Source organism: Bos indicus x Bos taurus, chromosome 18 (assembly GCF_003369695.1).
Source record: "Bos indicus x Bos taurus breed Angus x Brahman F1 hybrid chromosome 18, Bos_hybrid_MaternalHap_v2.0, whole genome shotgun sequence".
In the NCBI taxonomy this organism is placed as follows: domain Eukaryota; kingdom Metazoa; phylum Chordata; class Mammalia; order Artiodactyla; family Bovidae; genus Bos; species Bos indicus x Bos taurus.
Window position 1 is genome coordinate 17654027 of NC_040093.1, and position 20331 is coordinate 17674357.

The 20331-nt window shown below is 53.9% G+C and overlaps 2 protein-coding genes across 6 annotated transcripts; one reads left to right on the forward strand and one right to left on the reverse strand.

Annotated features, from left to right (window-relative positions):
• Positions 1–597: 597 nt before the first annotated feature.
• On the forward strand, positions 598–14354 carry RASGRP4 (RAS guanyl releasing protein 4). 5 transcript variants are annotated; one of them, XM_027515923.1, is made up of 17 exons: positions 603–760; positions 3566–3750; positions 4167–4272; positions 4395–4457; positions 5084–5215; positions 5302–5455; positions 6910–7083; positions 8277–8393; positions 9194–9469; positions 11206–11286; positions 11366–11470; positions 11705–11823; positions 11934–12078; positions 13187–13223; positions 13326–13460; positions 13584–13696; positions 14147–14354. In XM_027515923.1, the coding sequence occupies exons 1-17, from the start codon at positions 738–740 to the stop codon at positions 14201–14203; spliced, it is 2022 nt and encodes a 673-aa protein (XP_027371724.1). In that variant the 5' UTR covers positions 603–737; the 3' UTR covers positions 14204–14354. The 5 variants fall into 5 exon arrangements, with proteins under 5 accessions (XP_027371726.1, XP_027371725.1, XP_027371723.1 ...); XM_027515922.1 differs by having other exon boundaries at positions 602–760; positions 13187–13460; XM_027515925.1 differs by lacking the exons at positions 11934–12078; positions 13584–13696; positions 14147–14354 and having other exon boundaries at positions 598–760; positions 13326–13454.
• Positions 14355–15601: 1247 nt separating this feature from the next.
• On the reverse strand, positions 15602–19588 carry FAM98C (family with sequence similarity 98 member C). Its single transcript, XM_027515927.1, has 8 exons — positions 19483–19588; positions 19228–19376; positions 19015–19149; positions 18279–18484; positions 17966–18043; positions 17757–17873; positions 17054–17221; positions 15602–15936 (listed from the first exon to the last, which is right to left on the reverse strand). The coding sequence occupies exons 1-8, from the start codon at positions 19545–19547 to the stop codon at positions 15793–15795; spliced, it is 1062 nt and encodes a 353-aa protein (XP_027371728.1). The 5' UTR covers positions 19548–19588; the 3' UTR covers positions 15602–15792.
• Positions 19589–20331: the final 743 nt, after the last annotated feature.

Consider the following 20331-nt stretch of genomic DNA (forward strand, 5'->3'; position numbering starts at 1 on the left):
CCTAAGAGGGGCAGTGGGCTAGGGTGGGGGCTCCCAGGGGGTTAGCTTCCATCTGCAACGTTTTGATAATAACAGTCTTTAAGATTGTGTGAGAATTGAATGAGTTAATATAAGCCCTTACAACAGTGTGAGGCATACAGTAGATGCTACATGAGGTTTTCTTACAATAAAAGGAATAGAGTGAAAATGTTTTCTGGGGGCACAAATGGCATTAAAACTAAGCTAGAAATAAAAGAAACAGAAGAAGAAATATACAAAATACCATGTCTTGTGACTTTCCAGTCAAACTTCTGTGCACTGTTAGACGTTAAGTATGTCCTTACAGAAATACAGACTTTTCTTTTGAGTGTGTGTACATAAATGTGTCATATTAGGCACATTTTCTTTAAAAAGGGCTTTTATTGAAGCATGACAATGACAGAACAGAGAATCACGGGTCTGGAGATCGAAAGATGGGGGAGATAGAGAGAGCCCGCCGGGTGATTGGGGGTGGGGGCCGGCAGCACCGGAAACCTCAGCCTGAAGGGATCCCCAAGTGGGGGGAGGGGGGACCTTTGGTCTCTCCCCAGCCTCTTCCTTCCCCCTGGCCTGGGGCTGGGTGGGGAGGGGCAGTTCCTCTTTCCTTCCCAAGCGCCGAGGAGGCCCCAGCTCCCAAGGGGCTAAGAAGATGGAGCTGTGGTGAGGGGGGAGGAGCTGAGCCTCACTCTTATAAGACCCCCCTTCCCCCCCCAGGAAGCATGAACAGGAAAGACAGCAAGAGGTGAGAGGACCCTCCCCAAGGAGACCGGGAGCTCCGTAAGCCCCTGGGTCTCTCTCGGGCTGCAGGGGGAAGGTCGGGGAGGTTCTGACGAGGTGGGGCACGGTGTCCAGCTACTTTCGCAGCCGCCGCAGAAGCAGGGGGCGCCAGGTAGAAAGATGCTTCGGGGTGTCCAGAGAAAGCTCAGGCTGGGGCTGTTGGCTCGGGCGGCTGTCTTATCCTTGCTCTGCTGGAATTCGAGCTGCTCTGATCCCGTTCTCCCCCGCACCCTTCACGCCCCTCAATCATCCTGGCTCTCTAGGCTGGGTGTCTCTGTCCTCCCCGGGGGTTTTCTTGGCTGCCCGCTGGACTGGAAACTCCAGACTCCTGCAGGGCCCTACCCTAGGGGAGGGGAGTGTGCCGAGGGGCAAGGCGGCTTCCCTGCCTAAGCAACTCCTGGCTGTCCCCCGGGGGCAGACAGTCGGAAGGTAAGGGCCTAGCAGCTGCTTATGCCCGCAGGTTCTAGAGAAGGCTTCCTATAACCTGGAGAAGCTTGCCCTCCTGTCCTCACAGGGGCAATGGTGGCTGCATCCCTAGCTTGGGCAGCTTCTCCTTCCTCCCCCGGTTTGTCTCTGATGGCAAAAGGTCCCCTCCCCTATAATATCCAGGAGTTTAGTGGTGGAGACCTGGCTGCCTCATTCTCTCGCTGTGTGACCCTAGTCACACAGACTTGCCCACTCTGTGCCTCAGTTGCTTCTTCAGAGTCATAGTCCCTCCTCAGACTGGCTCATAAGCCCTCAGTGGTACAGCCTAGACCTATGGCTCTCAAGCATGCGCACACATCAGAGCCACCGAGGTCTTCTAAAACACAGGCTTCTGGGCTCACCTCCAAGGTGTCTGATGTTGTAGATCTGAGGTGGGGGCTGAGAATTTCTATTTATGTGAAGTTCCCAGGTAATGCTGTTGGGATTGGACCTCCTTTGAAAATTCCTGATCTATAGATAGGTGTTTACCTCTCTGCCCAGTACACAGTGGGTGCTCAATAATGCCAGCTGTTACTCGACAACATTCAGTACTGATTTACTGAGCCCTCAGGATGCTCCAGGGTCATAGCAGTGCCCTTGTTATGGGGGTTTCCCAATTTCTGTTCATCCCCATCCCCCTAGCCTGGCTTTCAGTTTGCTCCATCACATTCTCTCTCTGCATCTCAAATCTAACTTTCCCACCCCTGGCCACTTAACAGTCTCAGCAAACTTAATCCCTTATTTAGCACTTTTGAAGAGCAGGACATTGAATGTTCATAATAAATTCCTGGGGAAGGTCCCAAGATGACTCTCATTTTTCACATGAGGAAACTGAGGTCCAGAGAAATGATGTCATTTACATAAAGTTACACAGCCAGCACAAATTTCTCCAACCCAGTTTTTTGGGGTTTTTTTTTTTTTGGCCTCGAGGCAAGCAGGAGGTGAGTTTCCTAACCAGGGATTGAACTGCCCCTGGTAGTGGAAGCATGGAGACAACTGCTGGTCCACCAGGGAAGTCCTTCCAACCCAGTTTTATCTGACTCCTGCGGAAGTCAAGGCTTTCTGCCTGGATTCTGCTCCCTCCTTCCTTCACCACCCCTGTCTCCCCATTACCCTCGTTCCCCAACTAGAACAGGAGCCTCAGAGAGGCGAAGGGCAGAGTGAGGGCTATTTTTAAACTTCTTGAAGCTGCCTCAGCCCAAGGGACCGCACCCAGCTCTGAAGAGCCCTGGTGAGGCCACGTTGCACCCGTATCTTCTCTCCAGGCTCCAAATCTAGAGACCCAGGCTCATAGCTGAGACTCAGTCCTGCTGAAAGGCTGGCTTGGGGGAGGGGTCTGTCATCTTAGTGGGGATCAAGGAGAGGGGGAGAAGAGAGAAATGAAATCTCAGGGGTCTGCTTCCCTCCTGAGGGCTCAGGGAAGGAGGGGTGGGTGTTGGAAGGCAAAGGGCAATTCTTTTTTCTAGTTTTTTTTTTTTTTCCAATTTTTAAAATTCAATAATTTTATTTATTTTTCAGCTGCTCTGGGTCTTCATTGCTTTTTTGCATTGGCTTTCTCTAGTTGCAGTGATCAGGGGGCTATTCTTCATTGGGGTGCTCGGGCTTCTCATTGTAGTGGCTTCTCTTGTTGCAAAGCACGGGCTGTAGGCACACAGGCTTCAGTAGTTGTGCATGGGCTCAGTGCATGCTTAGTTGCTCCATGGCATGTGGAATCTTCCCAGTCTAGGGATCAAACTCAAGTCCCCTGCATTGGCAGGTGGATTCTTATCCATTGAGCCAACAGGGAAGCCCTGCAAAGAGGAACTCTGAGGAGCGGCCCTGAAGGCAGAACCTTCCATGATTCCCCCTAGGGAGGACAAGAATAGTTCTGGGGGTCTTCTCTCCATGATTCTCTGGGAGGTCTGGAGTAACCCGTCTGCCAACAGGAAGTCTCTTCCATGAGGTCTTGGGACCACATAGTCAAGGGGAATTCAGGGGCAGTGGCCGGTGGAGAGTTCTTATGATTCCTGGTGGGTCCTTACTAGTCCTTGGGAGGTCTTCTCCCATGATTCCCTCGGGGGGCAATCAGGGTAGCCTTAGGGGTTTTCCCCCTGGTTCCTTTGGAGTTTACCTGTAGGAGATGGCTCCCATGATCCGGACTACTGGGGTTTTCTCCTATGGATCCAATGTAGGTCAGGACTAATGCCAGCCCCTTTCCTTTAGGAAGCTTCTCCCAGGATGCCTTGGGGCTTTGGGGACAAGAAGAATGCTAGGGGTCTGTCTAAAGGAAGGGGCTCCCATGAATCCCCAGGGGATGTTCCCACAGGAAGTCCCACCAGGAATGCCCAGTCAAGACAGGGGGGCGGGGCCGGCCCCGACAGGCCCGCCGCCACAAGACATGCCCCAGCCCCCGGGAAATCAGCAAGGTCATGGCTTCCATGGCTCTGGGCATGCTGAACGAGGGTGGCTGCAGTGAAGATGAGCTGCTGGAGAAATGCATTCAGTCCTTTGGTGAGTCTTCCCCTTCCCTGGCCAGCCTCCCCCAAGTCTGAGCTTGGGCCAAGCACCCACCTCTCTCCGGGCTCAGTTTGAGGGGTATAGAAACAGAAGCAGGAGTATGTGGAATGAATCTCAATCACTATAGTAGGAACACAAGAGATACCTGTGTTTCCTTTTCCTGACCTGCATGGATGGGGTGGCAGGTTGGCGGGCAGGGGTGGGGTGGGGTTCTGACTCTTATTTCCATCTTCAGCATGACTTGCCAGGCACAATGTTGGTCCATGCACAGTCCAGATGAGGAAACTGGAGCACAAGGAGGCCAGGTTGTGTGCCCGAGCTCACACACGAGTCACTGGTAGAACTGGGGTTTGAACCAGGCTGTCCAACAGGGGCCATTCTGACCCAGAGTCCCCTTCTCCTGCCTGCAGACTCAGCTGGCAGCCTGCGCCGCGGGGACCACGTTCTCAACATGGTACTTGCCATGCACAGCTGGGTGCTGCCTTCTGCCCACTTTGCTGCCCGCCTGCTGACCTTATATCCTCCTGGGGCCATAAGCAGTGGGTAGAGGGCGGAGGACAGAGACGTGAGAACCTGTGGGGACGGGGTGAGCAGTCAGGTGTGAGATGCTGGATGACCGAGCCTTGACTGGAACTCAAGTACCAGGAGGCCACAGGGAGCACGCAGGAGCTGAGACGGCTGCAGATCTGTCACCTGGTCAGGTAGGCCTGGGCCAAGACACTACGCCCATGATGACCCAGGATCTTCACCCTGCTGCCACCCCCCCAAAAAAAACACTTCCCAGAGACTATGCAGTCCTACTCCCCTACATCCCACTTCTGAGAAGCCCATGGCTTCTTTCCTAAAACCTCCCAGTTCTCCTGAGAACCCTCACCTCTTAGAGACCCCTGACCAGATCCTATGGACCCTTTCCCATCTGGTACCCCAAGACCTCCAGCTCAGATTCCTGAAATTCCTGAAACCTCCCATATACTCACCTAGCTTCTAAGACTCTGCTCACCCTGTTACCCCAAAATCTCATCCCATAAGCCCCAACCTAGTCCCTGAGACCCACCCTGACTATTTTGCTTCCTAACCACTTCCCAGAGATTGCCCAGTCTATCCTCCATAGATCCCTCAACCTGTACTAAGAGGCCCCCAGTCCTACTCCCAGAGCTCCTCCCAGCCTGGTGCCTCTCTGAACCCTGGCCTTCCAGAGACCCCCCTGTACATATTTAGAGTCACCACCCCAAGCCCAGCACCTAGAGATCCCTCAGCCTGAGACCGCTTTCAGAGACCTGCGTCCCTCCCCCCAGCTCCATCCCACCGCCTCTAAACCACCCCGCAGGTACTGGCTGACCCAACACCCTGAGACGATGCACCAGGACCCCCAGTTAGAAGAGGTTATAGGCCGCTTCTGGGCCACTGTGGAGCAGGAGGGTAACTCAGTCCAGCAGAGCCTAGGAGACTTCTCCAGTCGGTGAGTCAGCCCCTTTCCCTCCCCACCCACACCCCAACACCTCCCACCCTGAGTCCCTCTAATACGCTGCCTCTCTTTACCCCCAGGCTTAGCCCGGGTGGCCCAGGCCCCCCACATCCCATGAGCAGCCCAGGCCTGGGCAAGAAGCGCAAAGTGTCCTTGCTTTTCGACCATCTGGAGACTGGGGAGCTGGCAGAGCACCTCACTTACCTGGAGTTCCGGTCCTTCCAGGCTATCACAGTAAGGACCCCTCTTCTCCCAGCTAGGGATGGCTTAGGGTGGAGCTGGGCCTGGCTGGGGCCAGGAAGGACTGAGAGGACCCAAACTGTCAAACTTGGGTGCTAGCAGGTACCGGAAAATGAGTTAAGCTGGCTCAATACGGAGCCCCCAGGGTTCAAATCCCATCAGCCCCTTCCTACTTGTGTGACTTTGAATTAGTTTCTCAACCTCTATGGGACTCAGTTTTCTCATGTGTAAAAATGGAAGTCATAATATTTCATTGGCTCGTTGGGGAAATTAAATCAATATGTCCATTTAAAAATGCTCATCACAGGGGACTTCTCTGGTGGTCCAGTGGCTAAGACTCTGTTCTCAGTTCAGGGGGCTCAGGTTTGATCGTTGGTCAGGAAACTAGATCTCACATGCTGCAACTAAGAACCAGTGCAGCCAAATAAATGAATATTTTTAAAAGGCTTGTCACAGTGCCTGGCACATAGTAAGTGCTCAAAATATTTTTATTAATTGTTCATTTATTTGAGAAGCATTTAAATACACTGTGCTTCGGCCTGTTTTCTGTAAAAGGGGGGCTTAGTTCCTGTCTCGTAGGTACCTGGTGGCTCAAATGATAAAGAATCCACCTGCAATGCAGGAGACCTGGGTTCGATCCCTGGGTAGGGAATTTCCCCTGGTGAAGGGAACCACAATCCAGTATTCTTGCCTGTAGAATCCCATAGGCAGAGGAGCCTGGTGGGCTACAGTCCATGGAGTCGCAAAGAGTCGGACACAACTGAGCGACTAACACTCATTTTCATAGGATCAGTGCCTGAGGCAGAGTAAATGCCATACAGTTGAACCATATGAAATTGGCATAGTTTGACATATTTTACCTACTCAAATGATTATTTAAAATGCTTCAAACTATGAGTTGGACATGACTGAGCGACTTCACTTTCAAACTATATATGTATTTAGTTATTGCCATCTTGACATCATTTTGAGGGTAGGTGGGGATCTGGTTCCTTAATGTGAAAATTTCCTGACCGTACACTGCAGTGGATGTGGGTATGTAATGTTGACCCCTTGTGCAGAACAAATAGCAGTTAGTTTTGTATCCTCTTCTGTACACAAGTCAGGTATACCGTTAAGGGCAATAGACTGAGTTCCCACTGTGACTTGGGCCTGTGTGACCCAGGGCAAATTACTTAGCCTCTCTGTGCCTCAATGACCTCATCTGTAAAATGGGAATCATATAGTATTCTATTCATCAACTTGCTGTAAGGTTGTGACAAAGGGCTCAGAATAGTGCCCAGCTTTCTTTAAACGTGTCTCCTCAGATGAAAGGGGGCCATGGTGACGTCAGGGACATGTGATGGCCTGGCTAGGACATCGGAGGTCATGACTGCTTGGGGGATGGGAGTGTGAGGGTTAGGGCCTGAGGTTTCCAGGGCCCACCCTGACGCCCACCTCTCCCCCAGCCCCAGGACCTGCGGGACTACGTTTTGCAGGGCTCTGTACGGGGCTGCCCGACCCTGGAGGGATCTGTAGGTCTCAGCAACAGCGTGTCCCGCTGGGTGCAGGTCATGGTGCTGAGCCGTCCCGGGCCTGCACAGCGAGCACAGGTGCTGGACAAGTTCATCCAAGTGGCACAGGTGAGGCCCGCCTTCTGAACACCTGGCCCGCGGGGCTCTCGGGCTGTGACGTCACCATCTCCTGGCCCCGCCCTGCCGCATCTCGTCCCACCCTGGCCATGCCCCAGAGGCCTCAGTCCCATCGTTCTAACTCAGGACTGTGATGGCACTTCTTCTCTGGCCTTGATTTCACCACGCAAACCCGCCATGGCCCCACTCCTTGGTCCCAGAGGTGGCAGGTGACGACACCCAAGCCCTATGCCCAAATATTCTGTCGCCAGGGCAACGGAAGAGGAGGCTCTTTCGTGCCTCCACCTTTGCGTCATCCCCTGCCCCGGTCCCTAGGCCCCAGCTGCCCCTTCAGGACAGTGACAGCATCCGGCCCCACCACTTGAGGTCTCCCTAGGCCCCGCCGTTCCCTCCTCCCCCTACCCCCTTTCTCCCCTCCCCCCTCCTCCTAGGTTCCCTCCCTTCTGGAGAAAAGGGAAGCCCTCCTTCCCCCAGCGTGGCCACGCCCCCTTGCGTACTTCCTCGCAGACCACGCCCTTCCTCTGGCGTCTTTCCTCGCCTTGCTTCCCCTCCTTGGCCCACTAGACTTAGAGGTTCTGGCCTCTACCTGCGGTCTCCTCAGTCTGAGCATCTTACTCTTCCCTGGCCCCACCTTCTCCCCCCAGCGACCTCCGCTCTTAAACTTGAAAAAGGGGAGGGTGAGGCTATTGTTCCTGGTGACTGGCTGACCCCGCACCTGCCTCTCATATCTACCTGACCCCTCCGTATCACTCTAGCCCCATTTACTTCTGCCCGGCCCCTAACTCCTGCCCAGAGCACGGGCCTTCTTGCCCCTTCTCACCTGTCTGACTCCCAGGGCAGAGACCGCCTAGTTGCCTGACACCCTAACCTCTCTCTGAATCCTTCACACCTGACACAGACCTGTTGAGTCCCCAAACTGGTCCAACTCCCCATACTCGCCTGACTCCCCCCACTTTCATCTGACTTCACATTAGTCTATCATCTGCATGACCCCCTGATAATGCCCACATACCTGCTTGCGGCCCACTCCTGCCTGACACATCTCACCTATCTGATGCCTACACGGCAACCCCCCACGCATGCTTAAGACTTCATCTCAGCTGGGGGGATGCTGTCACTTGAACCCCCAATTTACCTGTCCTCCATGTGGTACCCGCCACTTCTGCATCACCTTCCCTCCCTAGAAGCTCCTCCAGTTGCACAATTTCAACACGCTGATGGCAGTCACCGGCGGCCTCTGTCATAGTGCCATCTCCAGACTCAAGGACTCCCACGCCCACCTGAGCCCTGACAGCACCAAGGTGAACTCCTATTGCCCTCCTCAAAGTTCCAGTGATCAATTACCCTGAACCCCCACACTTTTCCCAACCCCCTCCACCCCTTCCCAGGAGCCCTGGAGCCACCTGGAGACCTTGCTCCTCCAAATCCGACAGCCCCCCAGGCTTTGTCCTCCCTGTCACTCTTCCTCCTTCTTCACCCATGGTGCTGACCTCTCTCCTGAGTGTCTGGTCCTGAGCAGCACTGGAGGGAGACAGATGAGAGATGCTAGCAGAGAACTTGCAGTCTAGGTGGGGAGTGAAATGATGTCCCCAAGGATACCAACATTTGGGCTACCCATGGGAGAGCATGGGTTGGGGTGTCCCTTAAGAAAGTGTCTTAAGGAGAGTACGTCATCCATGAGTCTGGTGTGTGGCTGAGGTCAGGACGTGACAGGATATTAGGCTAGAGATGCCCCAGGGTGGGGGGCAGGGAGGATTCTGTTGAGTCTTTTGCAAGCCCAGCTAAGGTGTCTGGTTTTTATCTAGAGGGCACTGGGGAGTTAGGAAAGATGACAGCACCCATGATCAGAGTTGGGTTTCTTAAAAATCACTCTTGGCTGGGGAATGGGAGATAGTGGGGCCTTTCTGAGATGGGGACCCAAGAAAAAGAGCAGTCTGGATAGTGCTGAAGCCAGTGTGGGACAGGAAGGGCTTGGGGAGAGGTCCAAAATTCCACTGGGCCCCTGGGGATCCGAAGCCACACCACAGACTGCTGGGCACTCCCCTTCAGGGAGCTGGGGGAACAATGCCAGCCTCCCCCATTCCATGCCCCTCCCACACAGGCCCTGCTGGAGCTGACAGAGCTCCTGGCAGCCCACAACAACTACGCCCGTTACCGCCGTACCTGGGCTGGCTGCATGGACTTCCGGCTGCCTGTCCTGGGTGTGCACCTCAAGGATCTGGTGGCCCTGAACGAGGCGCAGCCTGACAGGTTGCCTGATGGCCGCCTGCACCTGCCCAAACTCAACAGCCTCTACCTGCGGCTGCAGGAGTTGGCAGCCCTGCAGCAACAGCACCCCCCGGGCAATGCCAGTGAGGACCTTCTGCACCTGCTCACGGTGAGCTGCCCGGAGCTGCCCCAGTTGAGCTCCCAGAGACTGCGCCTGTAGGGCCCTGAGATTTAGGGTCCTGATGGATGAGGATCAGGACAGAATAGTAGAATAGCCCTGGAATGCATGGGTTTTGAAGCCAGAGCTTGTAAGTTTTGTTCTTGTTTTTTCCTGTGATCTCAGGCAAGTCACTTAACTCCTCAGCCTGTTTCCTTAACTGCAAAATGGGAATACTAATAGGATGTACTTCAGAGAGTGGTTGAAAAGAATCAATAATATAATTCATGTAAATATCACTCATACAGTTCACACAGAGTACTTAAAGTAGTATCTGGAACACAATGAGCTCTATATAAGTAATGTATTTTGAGGGACTTGCCTGATGGTTCAGTGGCTAAGACTCCAAGTTCCCAATGCAGGACGGCTCAGGTTCGATCCCTGGTCAGGGAACTAGATCCCATATGCTGCAACTAAGAGTTTGCACGCCACAACTAAAGATCCCACATGCCACAACTAAGACCTGGCACAGCCAAATAAATAAATTTTTAAAAATACGTTTTTCCCCCAATTCGCCAAGGAACTCAAATATCCATTGATCTTAGCTCCAGAATTGCTTTGGGCTTTCGTTCTCCTAAACTTCAAGGTTCTGAGCTTCTCACACCAACAGATCAAAATTCCAAGCTATAACATATTCAGGAATCTAAGCAAAAAGATAATGTTATTAATCATTTTCTGTGTGCCAGACACCATGTTAAATAGTCTCCATGTTAAACAGAGCACTTCATTCCATCCTCACACGCCTACAAGGAAGGGACCCTTATTTGCCCATTTACAGACTGGGAAACTGAGGCCCACAGAGGTGAGGTCATTTGCCCCCTGTCCCACAGCAGGCCAGCTTCAGAACATGAGTGTTAACATATGTTAACCATCACACTATGTCCCAAGACTGCAAATGTGCAGTCCTGGCTATATTTTATTTTACATAGATAGATAGGAAGATAGAGGATTTCTTTCTAAAGAGCAATAAATTGACAGAGACTGGGATTTCGAGGACCATGTAGTCAAAGACTGAAAAGTTGACTTTCAGATCCTAAGTCAGGACCACCAGGAAATTGAAGATGTGGGGCTCCTTGTTTGAAATTTTTGAGAATTTCAAGAGGGTGACAGCAGGGCCTTAAATGAACCAAAGGCCCTTCTATGTGTGGGGCCTGCCTCTGAAGCTGGTCCTGCCCTCTGATGATTGGTGCCTAAGCTGCCATGCTTTGCTGGCTCTGAGGCCATCAGCCCAAATATTTATTGCACACCGGCTGTGAGCCAGGCATTACTTTAGGCACTTAGGCTCACAGCAGTGTGCACATCAGGAAAAAAAAAATTGCTGTCTTGTGGGGCTGACTTCCTTGTGGGGGAGAGAGCCAGTGAAAAAAGTAAATAAGTAAATCGTATGGTCTTCTAGAAAATAGGTGCTATAGAGAAAATTACAGCAGAAACAGATAATGGAAAGTGATAGAGGTTTGCACTTCTAAATAGGATCAAAAAAAACCAACACACAAAAAACACCTCAATGAGAAGATGGTGTTTCTGGACTAGGAGGCCGGCGGTATGGAGAGTGAATGGGGGCTCAGTGGGAGAGAGGACCATGGAGAGAGGGGTTTTGGAAAGAGGAGGAGACTGGGGGTCTGGGCAGTCCTAGCTTGCAGGGGGAGGATGGAGACAAGAATGGTCCTTAACATCCTGCCCATCCCCAGCTTTCCCTGGATCTCTTCTACACGGAGGACGAGATCTATGAGCTTTCCTACGCCCGGGAGCCCCGCTGTCCCAAGAGTCTGGTGAGACCCCAGCCCTGACCTCTGACCTCCAGCCCAAGCCTCTGCCCTGACTAACTGTGCCCCTCTGTCCCTGCCCCAGCCACCCTCGCCCTTCAAGGCGCCCCTGGTGGTGGAGTGGGCCCCTGGTGTGACACCTAAGCCTGACACGGTCACTCTGGGTCGGCACGTGGAGCAGCTGGTGGAGGTGAGGAGGTGCCCTGAGCCGGAGGAGGGATCTAAGACTGTGGGGACCCCGGGCACTTTCCCGGTGGTCCAGAGGTCACAACTCCACACTGCCAATGCAGAGGGCGTGGGTTCAACCCCTGGTCAAGGAACTAAGATTGACATGCCATGGGGTGTGGACAGAAGATTAAAAAAATAAGATAATGGTGGGGACCCTAATCTGACCTTACTCTCCCCTTCCCATGCTCCTCCCAAGTCTGTGTTCAAGAACTATGACCCTGACGGCCGCGGCACTATCTCTCAGGAGGACTTTGAGCGACTCTCAGGCAACTTCCCCTTCGCCTGCCATGGGCTTCACCCACCCCCCTGCCAGGGGTAGGTCCTCCCGACTCCTGGGTTCCCTTAAGATGAGGACATGGGGTAGCCAGGGCTCCTGGGTCTGGGAGAACAGGGCCAGGCCTGCTAAAGTGCAGTCTCTCCCCCAGGAGCGGCTCCTTCAGCCGTGAGGAGCTGACAGGATACCTGCTTCGGGCCAGTGCCATTTGCTCCAAGCTGGGCCTGGCCTTCCTGCACACCTTCCAGGAGGTCACCTTCCGCAAGCCCACCTTCTGTAACAGCTGCAGTGGCTTCGTGAGCATTCTGCCCGCCATCACCCTGAGGGACCCCTCCTGGAGCACCCTAACTCTTCACAGCCTGGGCTGGGAAAGCCAACCCTTCCCTGTGGCGCTCACAATCCCCAAGCCCCAGATAATGCCCATATTCAGGAAAATCCTCCAGCTCAAATAGTCCCCATACTTCACAGGGAAGCCTGGCGTGGTTCAGCTCATGGGGTCACAAAGTCAGAAACAACTGAGCGACTCAACAACAAACACTTCACAGAAACCCTAAATAATGGCTGTTCCCTACACCCTGGATAATGCTGAAGTCTCGACAATGCCCAAATCCCAGTCTCCATCCTGGATAACTGCCAAACCCTGGATAATAAGGGCTTTCCAGGTGGCACAGTGGTAAAGAATCCGCCTGCCAATGCAGGAGTCACCAGAGACACAAGGTCGATCCCTGGGTTGGGAAGATCCCCTGGAGGAGGAAATGGCAACCCACTCCAGTATTCTTGCCTGGGAAATCCCACAGACAGAGAAGTCTGGCGGGCTACCGTCCATGGGGTCGAAAAGAGTCAGATACAACTGAGCATCCACGCACTGGACTGAATGGGTAGGTTATCTGCAAACTGAATCAGGCTCCCAAGTCTCTAGGCCCTGAATGATTCAAACTCTGTACAATTTCCAAAACCAGTTGGATTTGGAAGTCTGTCCTCCAATCTGTGGAACGGACAGATCTCTCACTCCCAAACCCAGACCGATTTGCAAACCTTGGATTGCTTTCCAAATTCACTTTTTTAATTCACTGAATAGACACTGAGCACCTCCAGGGCGCTAGGCGCAGTTATAGGCTGTGGGCGGGGGTGGAGGGGGACAGGCGGAAACAGAACAGACGCAACCCTTGCCCATAGAATGTATGTTTTATTAACTCTGGATTTTGTCCGATTCTCATATCATAGGTGACTCTCCAAACTTGAGACAAATCTCCAAATTCCTTGAGTCTCCCAGACTCCACATAGGCCTCTAGCCTTGGGCACTTCCAAAACCTGGATGGTTTCCTGCAGACAGCCCCTGTCCCTACCCCAATCAGAGCTCTCCCTCTCCTAGCCTAGGTAACCTGTTCTGCTCTCTCTTCCCAGCTTTGGGGTGTCACCAAGCAAGGCTACCGCTGTCGGGGTGAGTGGAGCATCAGTAGAGAAAGGGGATCTAGGACCTCCAAGCTGGAAGAATGGGGGACATGGACTGGGCCTCTGGCACTAACCTCTGAATTTCCCCCAGACTGTGGGCTGTGTTGCCACAGACACTGCAGAGACCAAGTGAAGGTGGAGTGTAAGAAGAGGCCAGGGGCCAAGGGCGATGCGAGTCCCCCAGAAGCCCCTGTCCCACCCACTCCAGTTCCCCAGGCCAGCTGTGGTAAGACCCAGGGTGTGGCAGTCCTGGGAAGGGGGGCCTGGTGGACGGACGGGGATTCATTCCGAGGTCATGAGGCCTTTCCCATCATACCTACGTCCCTCCCACCTGCGCCCCTGCACACAGGCTCCGAGGACAATCTCTCCTACACGCTATCCCTGGAACCTGAGACTGGGTGCCACGTTCGCCATGCTTGGACCCAGACAGAGTCCCCACACCCCTCCTGGGAACCAGAGACGGTGAGGAGGAACTGCCCCCTACCCCCAACTGGATACGGGGAGACCAGCCTGGTTGCCTGGAGGAACCCAGATAGACATGGGGAAGCAAAGGAAAAGTGAAACGAGGCAAAACTCCTCAAGTGCTTGGGCAGGAGGGTGTAGATATGGGTTAATATTTAATGTTGACAGCAATTTCAGTATGTTGGCAGGGAGGGGAAGGGGTGACCCCTAGTACAAAAGAAAAAGTGAGTTTAGGAATAAAAACAGAAAGAAAACTATAAGATGTCAAGAATAAGGCCAAATAGATCAGATACTATTAATAAATATTGGAGTAAATTCCACTCATCAAAAGGGCGACCTCTCAGAATGAGCTAAGGAAACTTTGCTTTGACACATTGGGGAGAGGCTCTCCCCGCAGTGAACCTGAACACTGTACACTCCCCACGTCACCCCATGTCTTCCTCCTTCCAGGTCCCTCTGCCAGCGAAGGCCTCACCACCCACCGAGTCCTCCAAGCTGAACTCTTAGATGTTGCCTTGGTCTCGTCTCGTCCCTACTTCATCCTCCAGAGTCAGTCTCAAGTCCTCTTCTTCCGTTTCCTTCCCATCCACACTGCCTTTGTTGAAGCTTCTGTCATCTCTTACCCCAAAAGAAAGTTATTTTCTTCTTTTGCATCAGAGTGGCTGTTAATCGTATTCCCTTCTCTTGCATGTGATATCCGTGCAGCTCTGTGTTGGATACGTTTAGACCTAGCCCAGGTGGCTCAGTGGTCAAGAATCTACCTGCCGATGCAGGAGACTCAGGTTGGATCCCTGGGTTGGGAAGATCCCCTGGATGAAGGGAATGGCAACCCACTCCAGTATTCTTGCCTGGAGAATTCCACAGACAGGAAAGCTTGGCAGGTTATAGTCCATGGGGTCACAAAGAGTTGGACATGACTGAGTGACTAAACCACATCATCATCTTGCCAAGTCCTTAAATTCCCATTTTACAGATGAAGAAACAGGCTCAGTGAGGTCAAACTGCTCACCAAAGGGGGCAGAACTCCTGAGTGTTAAGAGTCAGGACTCATACCCAGTTTGTCTGCCTCTCACATGGAAGCTACTGACCAATATACTGCACTGATGTCAGTATGGGTCAGGAGCCAGAGGGGACAGGGGGTAGAGCTCCAAACTCAGATGGGAGAGAAGGCCAGAGAAAGGGTGGAACAGGGAGGGAACCTCTGAAACCCAAGTCAGATCAAACCCCTCCTCTGCTCAGAGCCCTCCTGTGGCTCCATCTCACTCAGGGAAACCAGAATCCTCACTGTGCCCCACCCCACATGGTCTGCCCGTCACCTCTCCAGCCTCCCCTCCCGGCACTCACCCCGTCATTCATCCTGCTTCAGCTACACTGGCCCCAGTGGTCCCTGATCATGCCCCCAAACACTCCTAGCTCAGGACCTTTGCACAGGACACTCTGCCGGGAAGGGGGTCCACGTGGCTCCCTTTCTGGGGTTTAGCTCAAGTATCACCTTAGTGAGGCCTCCCCGGATCACACAAAGCTGCAGTCCCCCCATAGTCCCCCGATCCTGGCTTCCTGCCTGCTTTATTTCTCTCCAAAGCCCTTTCCTCATCTGACAAACTAAACTTTCTTGTCTGCCCTCCCTCACCTGAAAGGTAGCCCCAGGAGACCAGGGAGGTTTATTATCTGTATCCCCAATGCCTAGAACAGGGCTGGCACACAGTGCTTACTGACGGATGTTTGTCCAATGCCTGCCTATCTCCTGCCCCATGCCCACAGGAGCAAAGGTTGTTGCTGAAGAGAACGGGACTTGAAGGGTCAGAGCAGCAGGGGCCTGCCTGTTCAGACCCAGGGGACAGAGACCTCCAATCTCACCTCAAACCTGAGCACCCCTGCCCTGGCCCCCACAGAGACAGGTCCTAGGGCTGTAATAAATCACATTTATTTTCCAGAGAATACGGTCCTTGGTGTTGAATGGCAGATGCGGGGAGGACTTTGGGGCCTCAGGAACGGGATATGGGGCTGGGATGCCAGGTGCCAAGAGAAACCCTCAGAGTGACTCCTCAGAGATTAGCATCGCATGAAGGAACCCTCCCTGCAATCATCAGTCCCCTTTACTTCTTCTTCTTCTTCCGGCCCCAGCACTGGCGGCCTGCCTTCCGCCCACCTCCGTCCTCTCTTCTGCTCTGCCAGCTGGGCATGGGAGCCTCCAGCTCATTTGGGCGGCCCCCCCGGTCTGGAACGCTGCCCATAAGCACCTGAGAGATGATTAGACTTGAGTTTGAGAGAAGAAAAATATCTTGGACAAGGGGACCAGAGACCCAAGAGAACAGGAAGGGAAGGGCAGATTTGGGGACTTCCCTGGTAGTCCAGTAGTTAAGACTCCACACTCCCAATGAAGGGGGCACAAGTTCAACCCCTGGTCGGAGAACCAAGATCCTGCATGCTGCGTGGTACAGTGGTGGGGACTGCATGGTGGGAGAAACAGTCCTGGAGCTTTCAGTCAAGGGGCTTCAGCAGAAGAGGAATACAGGGGAGGGTGATGATAGAGGTCCACATCCCCAGCAATATGAATGAGGGCACTCCACCTTTTGTCTGTTTCATAGTTGGGCTTTGTATAACATTTCCAGCAAATCAGTGTTTTGGTTTTTTTCCCTCACTTAAAATTTTGCTTCACTTTTTGCTGTGCTAGATTTTATGCCCTAAGAATCATATGTGTGCTCAGTCGTTTCAATCAGGTCCGATTCTGTGACCCCGTGGACTGTAGCCCGCCAGGCTCCTCTGCCCATGGAATTCTCCAGGCAAGAATACTGGAGTGGGTTGCCATGCACTCCTCCAGGAGATCTTCCTGACCCAGGAACTGAACCTGTGTCTCTTATGTCTCCTGCATTGGCAGGCAGGTTCTTTACCACTAGCGCCAGCTAGGACGCCCAGGTCATATAAGACTGTTTAAACAGAGATCTATGAGGCTAAATTTGAGACTAATCATTTGAACAGAGGGTAGTTTTGCTTTTAAAAATGGTTAAAACCCAAAACAACAGACTGCGGTGATAGGGGAGGATTTTAAGCCAAAGCAGGAGAGGTGGGCAAGGACTCAGTAAACAGATGGACTTTGTTTTGAAGGCACTGGGGAGCCATAGAAGGGTTTTGAGCTGGGGAAGGACATGGTCAGATTTTTGAGTTGGAAATTTCCTTCTAAATGCCATGTGGAGAGGGAACGATAGAGGTGGTGAGTCCAGAGGCCAGGAACCTAAGGAGAAGGCCAGAGCAGCAGCCCAGGCTGGAGAGGACAAGCTCGTCCAGGGCAGAGGCGGCTGAAAGGCCAGTTTGAAGGCCAAGGGTGTTTAGCGCCCTTCCCCATCCCCAGGTGCTCACCTTGTTGATAGCACAGCAAGTCCCTTGGCGGGCAGTCTTGCTAGTGGCTGGGACAAGGCGAGACAGATCGGCTCGGGCAGCCAGGACGTGTGCGATGGAGATGTCTGATTCTGAGGTCAGAGCCTCTCGAATTGGGATCAGCACTGCCTTCATGGCCTCTCCTTGGGCCTACGAGGTAGTGGGAAAACATGCCCATGAGCCCTCATCAGATGGGACCTGTAATCTTGAAAGCATCTCTCTTCCCTACTCAGGCCCACATCTTTTTTTCTTTAATATTTCATTACGATTTTTGTTTATCAAAGTATAGTTGACTTACAATGTTGTGTGCTTCCCACATCTTTTATGTATGTTTTTTTTGGAAGGAGGCATGCCACGCAGCATGCAGCACGAGGGATTCTAGCTCCCCAACCAGGGATTAAACCCCTGCCCTCTGCAAGGGAAGCGTAGAGTCTTAACCACTGGGCTGCCAGGGAGGGCCCTCACATCTTTTAATAAGGAGTATTACTCTAAATACTCTTCCTGCTCAGACCAGGAAATCCTAGAATGCCCTGGGGGCCCAGAGATTCCACATCCCCAACCTCACAGGATTCTAAAATGACCTAGGTCTCAGAATCAGCAAGAGGGTCCTATTCCTGGCCCTCCCTTCCTCCCCGCTGCAGCCGCAGCTCCCACAACTGCTCCCGCCTAGGTCTTCTGCCCACACCTCAGCCCGATCACTCCAGTGGAAAGCAGATGTGGTGAGGTCAAGGCGCTTAAGGAGGAGCGAGCGGCGGCAGCCGTACTGATCCCGCAGGCTTTGGGACAGAGACGCCAACGCTTCCTGGGGGAAAAGGTCTCAGTCACGCCAGGGGTCGCCCTCATTCCCATCTCTGGATGAGAACCCTGTTCACTTACAGCCATACACAACCTTACCCATCTGGGTGCGTCCAGTGGGTGGTTGAGGAGGGGCTGCAGGGACTCTGGGGGCAGGGAAGGCAGCAGCGCGGAGATCTGATGGGAGAAGGAGGAAGCTAGAGTTAACTTCGCTGAAATCGGATAGACTCCTCCGTGAACCCCAGTTCCCTATGACCCTGAGGACCCCGGCCATAGAACCAAGAATGGCAGTCACAATTCTGCTGATGAAGACATCGGAGGCGGTGGCACTCCTCCTGGAGCCTCTTGGAGAGGGGGCTCTCCCCCTACGAGGAAGGTGGGGTGGCCCTGGTGTGGAGGGGATTCTGGCTACCTTGGCATGCAAGTCCTGAAGCAGCTGACAGGCTGGGGTCCCCCGCGTGGGTCTGGGCAGCCCCAGGGCTTGGAGAGTAAGGATCAGTTCCTGGACCATGCCAGATCCCTCCTCTGCCTCCTCCCCACAGGATGGCTCGGGGTTGGGATCCAGACGGGAGCGCAGGCGGAGGAGGCGGGCGGCCTGGACCTCGGAGCAGAGAAAGCCTAAAAGTAGGGAAAAGGAGCAGTACAATCAAGGAGGGCCGCCACCCCCGCTACCGGGGTCGAAAAGTTCAAGCGGCTTCGAAACTTACGCCTCCTAGTTCCACCCACCTAGAGCCCTGACTCCACCACCAGGATAAGCTCCACCCACTTCGAGACCTAGCTCTTTCTGCAGAATTCAATGGAGTCGCACAGAGTCGGACACGACTGAAAGCGACTTAGCAGCAGCAGCAGCTGCAGAATTCAAACCCTGCTCACTTCGGAACCACCCTGTCTGACTCCGTGTTACTCGATCTACCTGAGCTTCAAGAACCTCCATCAGAATCCTAACCCCGCCCACCTCAGAGCCCTTAGCCCGCCCCAGAGTTCTACTCCACCCGCCTCCCGCCCGGCTCGAACGCCTCAAAGTTATGACCACGCCCCCCGGAGGCGGGGGGAATCCTGGCTCCACCTCAACGTACGGAGCCCGCCCCCCTCGAGACTGTGGCCTCGCCCACTTCCGCCTCCCGGCTGGCCCCCCCCCCCCAGCTCACGCAGCAGGCGCAGGCGCGCGTCGGGCTCCCGCAGTGAGGCCGCGCAGTCCCCGCCGCAGAGCTCGCGGTCCGGACAGTGCAACTCCCGCAACAGGCCGGCCAACTGCCGCAGGAATTCCTCCTCAGCGCCGGGATCTATTGGAGGCGGGAGATGGTCAGGGCGTGGCGGCGGCACCCAAGGCTCCAAACCTCCCGACCTCCCTCCATGCGTACCGTCGCCGGCGCTCAACGCCTCCGTGCCCTCCTCTCGCTCCCGCTCCAGAGCACCCAGAGTCGCCAGCTCCGCCGCCAGCCGCGCGCACAGCGCCCTGAAGTCTGGGCACGAGGTGCCCGGCGACGCTGCCCCCGGGCAACCCTCATACCTGCGGCGCGGTCGAGAGAGCGGGAGCGGGTGGGAGAGGTTAATAGGAATTTCTGAGGGAAGACCTGCCCCTTCCTGCACCCCCAGCCACACCCGGCTCCTCTTACCCCAGGGCCAGCAGGTCCTGGGCCACTGCGGCCCACTCCTGCTCCTCGGCCTCCGCCCCCTCCATGAGAGTGTCGCCTCTTCTTCAGGCGCGCGCCCCCTGCCGGTCGGTGGGAGGCTCCGCCCCAGGAGCGGCGTGCGCGCGGCCCCTTTAACTGACCAATCAGCCTCTTCTCGCTAAGGGCCTTCGTCATTCCAATTGGTGTAGAAGGAGGTAGAATCCTCTCTCAAGTTCGCCGCCTTAGCCGAATACTAGAGCGCGTCCTTTCGGGTAACCAGTCAGGGTGCTGGAAAACCCACCTGGCTTTGTAAAAATCCAGAGCAGACGTTTTGGATCCCGGCTGTCGCGACAGACCAGCGGTGTCGCTCGTGCTGCGACATAGAAGCAGCTTTTCCTCCAACTCCCCCAAATGCCCTCTGCTCTTAAAGCATCCCATACCAAATATTGTTCTCCCAACTCCACTCTAAGTCCAGAAACCCGTTTCCTCCTTTCCTATTTAGAGCTGGAATTCTGTCAGGGACCAGGAATCCCAGTTACGCACACACACAGCCGAGTTAGTCTTCATCGATCACAGTGCGCCCGTTGCACCTTCACCCCTCTGCCTCCCTAAGCCTTTCAGAGAGGGAGCAAGGGCAATATACCATGGTGATTAAGAGACTGCACTCTACCAGTGCAATTTGGTCCGCAGGCAAAGGTTAGGTATTTGATTCCACCATTCACCATCGTTGTGTTCCTGCTAAGTTGCTTGACATCTGTGTAGTAAGTGTAATAACGCTTATCTCTTACAGTTGTTTGTGAGGATTAGTCCTGTATGTAAGTGCTTAACAAACATCTAAGGGGTACTCAATTA

Excerpts from the sequence above, each read along its gene's own strand:
- RASGRP4 (XM_027515922.1), top strand. The coding sequence starts at position 738 with ATGAACAGGAAAGACAGCAAGAG. Across the intron at positions 8,394-9,193 it reads TGAGCCCTGACAGCACCAAG|GCCCTGCTGGAGCTGACAGA; the intron begins GTGAACTCCTAT and ends CCTCCCACACAG. Across the intron at positions 13,461-13,583 it reads AGTTCCCCAGGCCAGCTGTG|GCTCCGAGGACAATCTCTCC; the intron begins GTAAGACCCAGG and ends CCCTGCACACAG.
- FAM98C (XM_027515927.1), bottom strand. The coding sequence starts at position 19,547 with ATGGAGGGGGCGGAGGCCGAGGAGCAGGAGTGGGCCGCAGTGGCCCAG. Across the intron at positions 18,485-19,014 it reads CGCGCGCCTGCGCCTGCTGC|GCTTTCTCTGCTCCGAGGTC; the intron begins GTGAGCTGGGGG and ends CCCTACTTTTAG. Across the intron at positions 15,937-17,053 it reads CTTGCTGTGCTATCAACAAG|GTGCTTATGGGCAGCGTTCC; the intron begins GTGAGCACCTGG and ends ATCATCTCTCAG.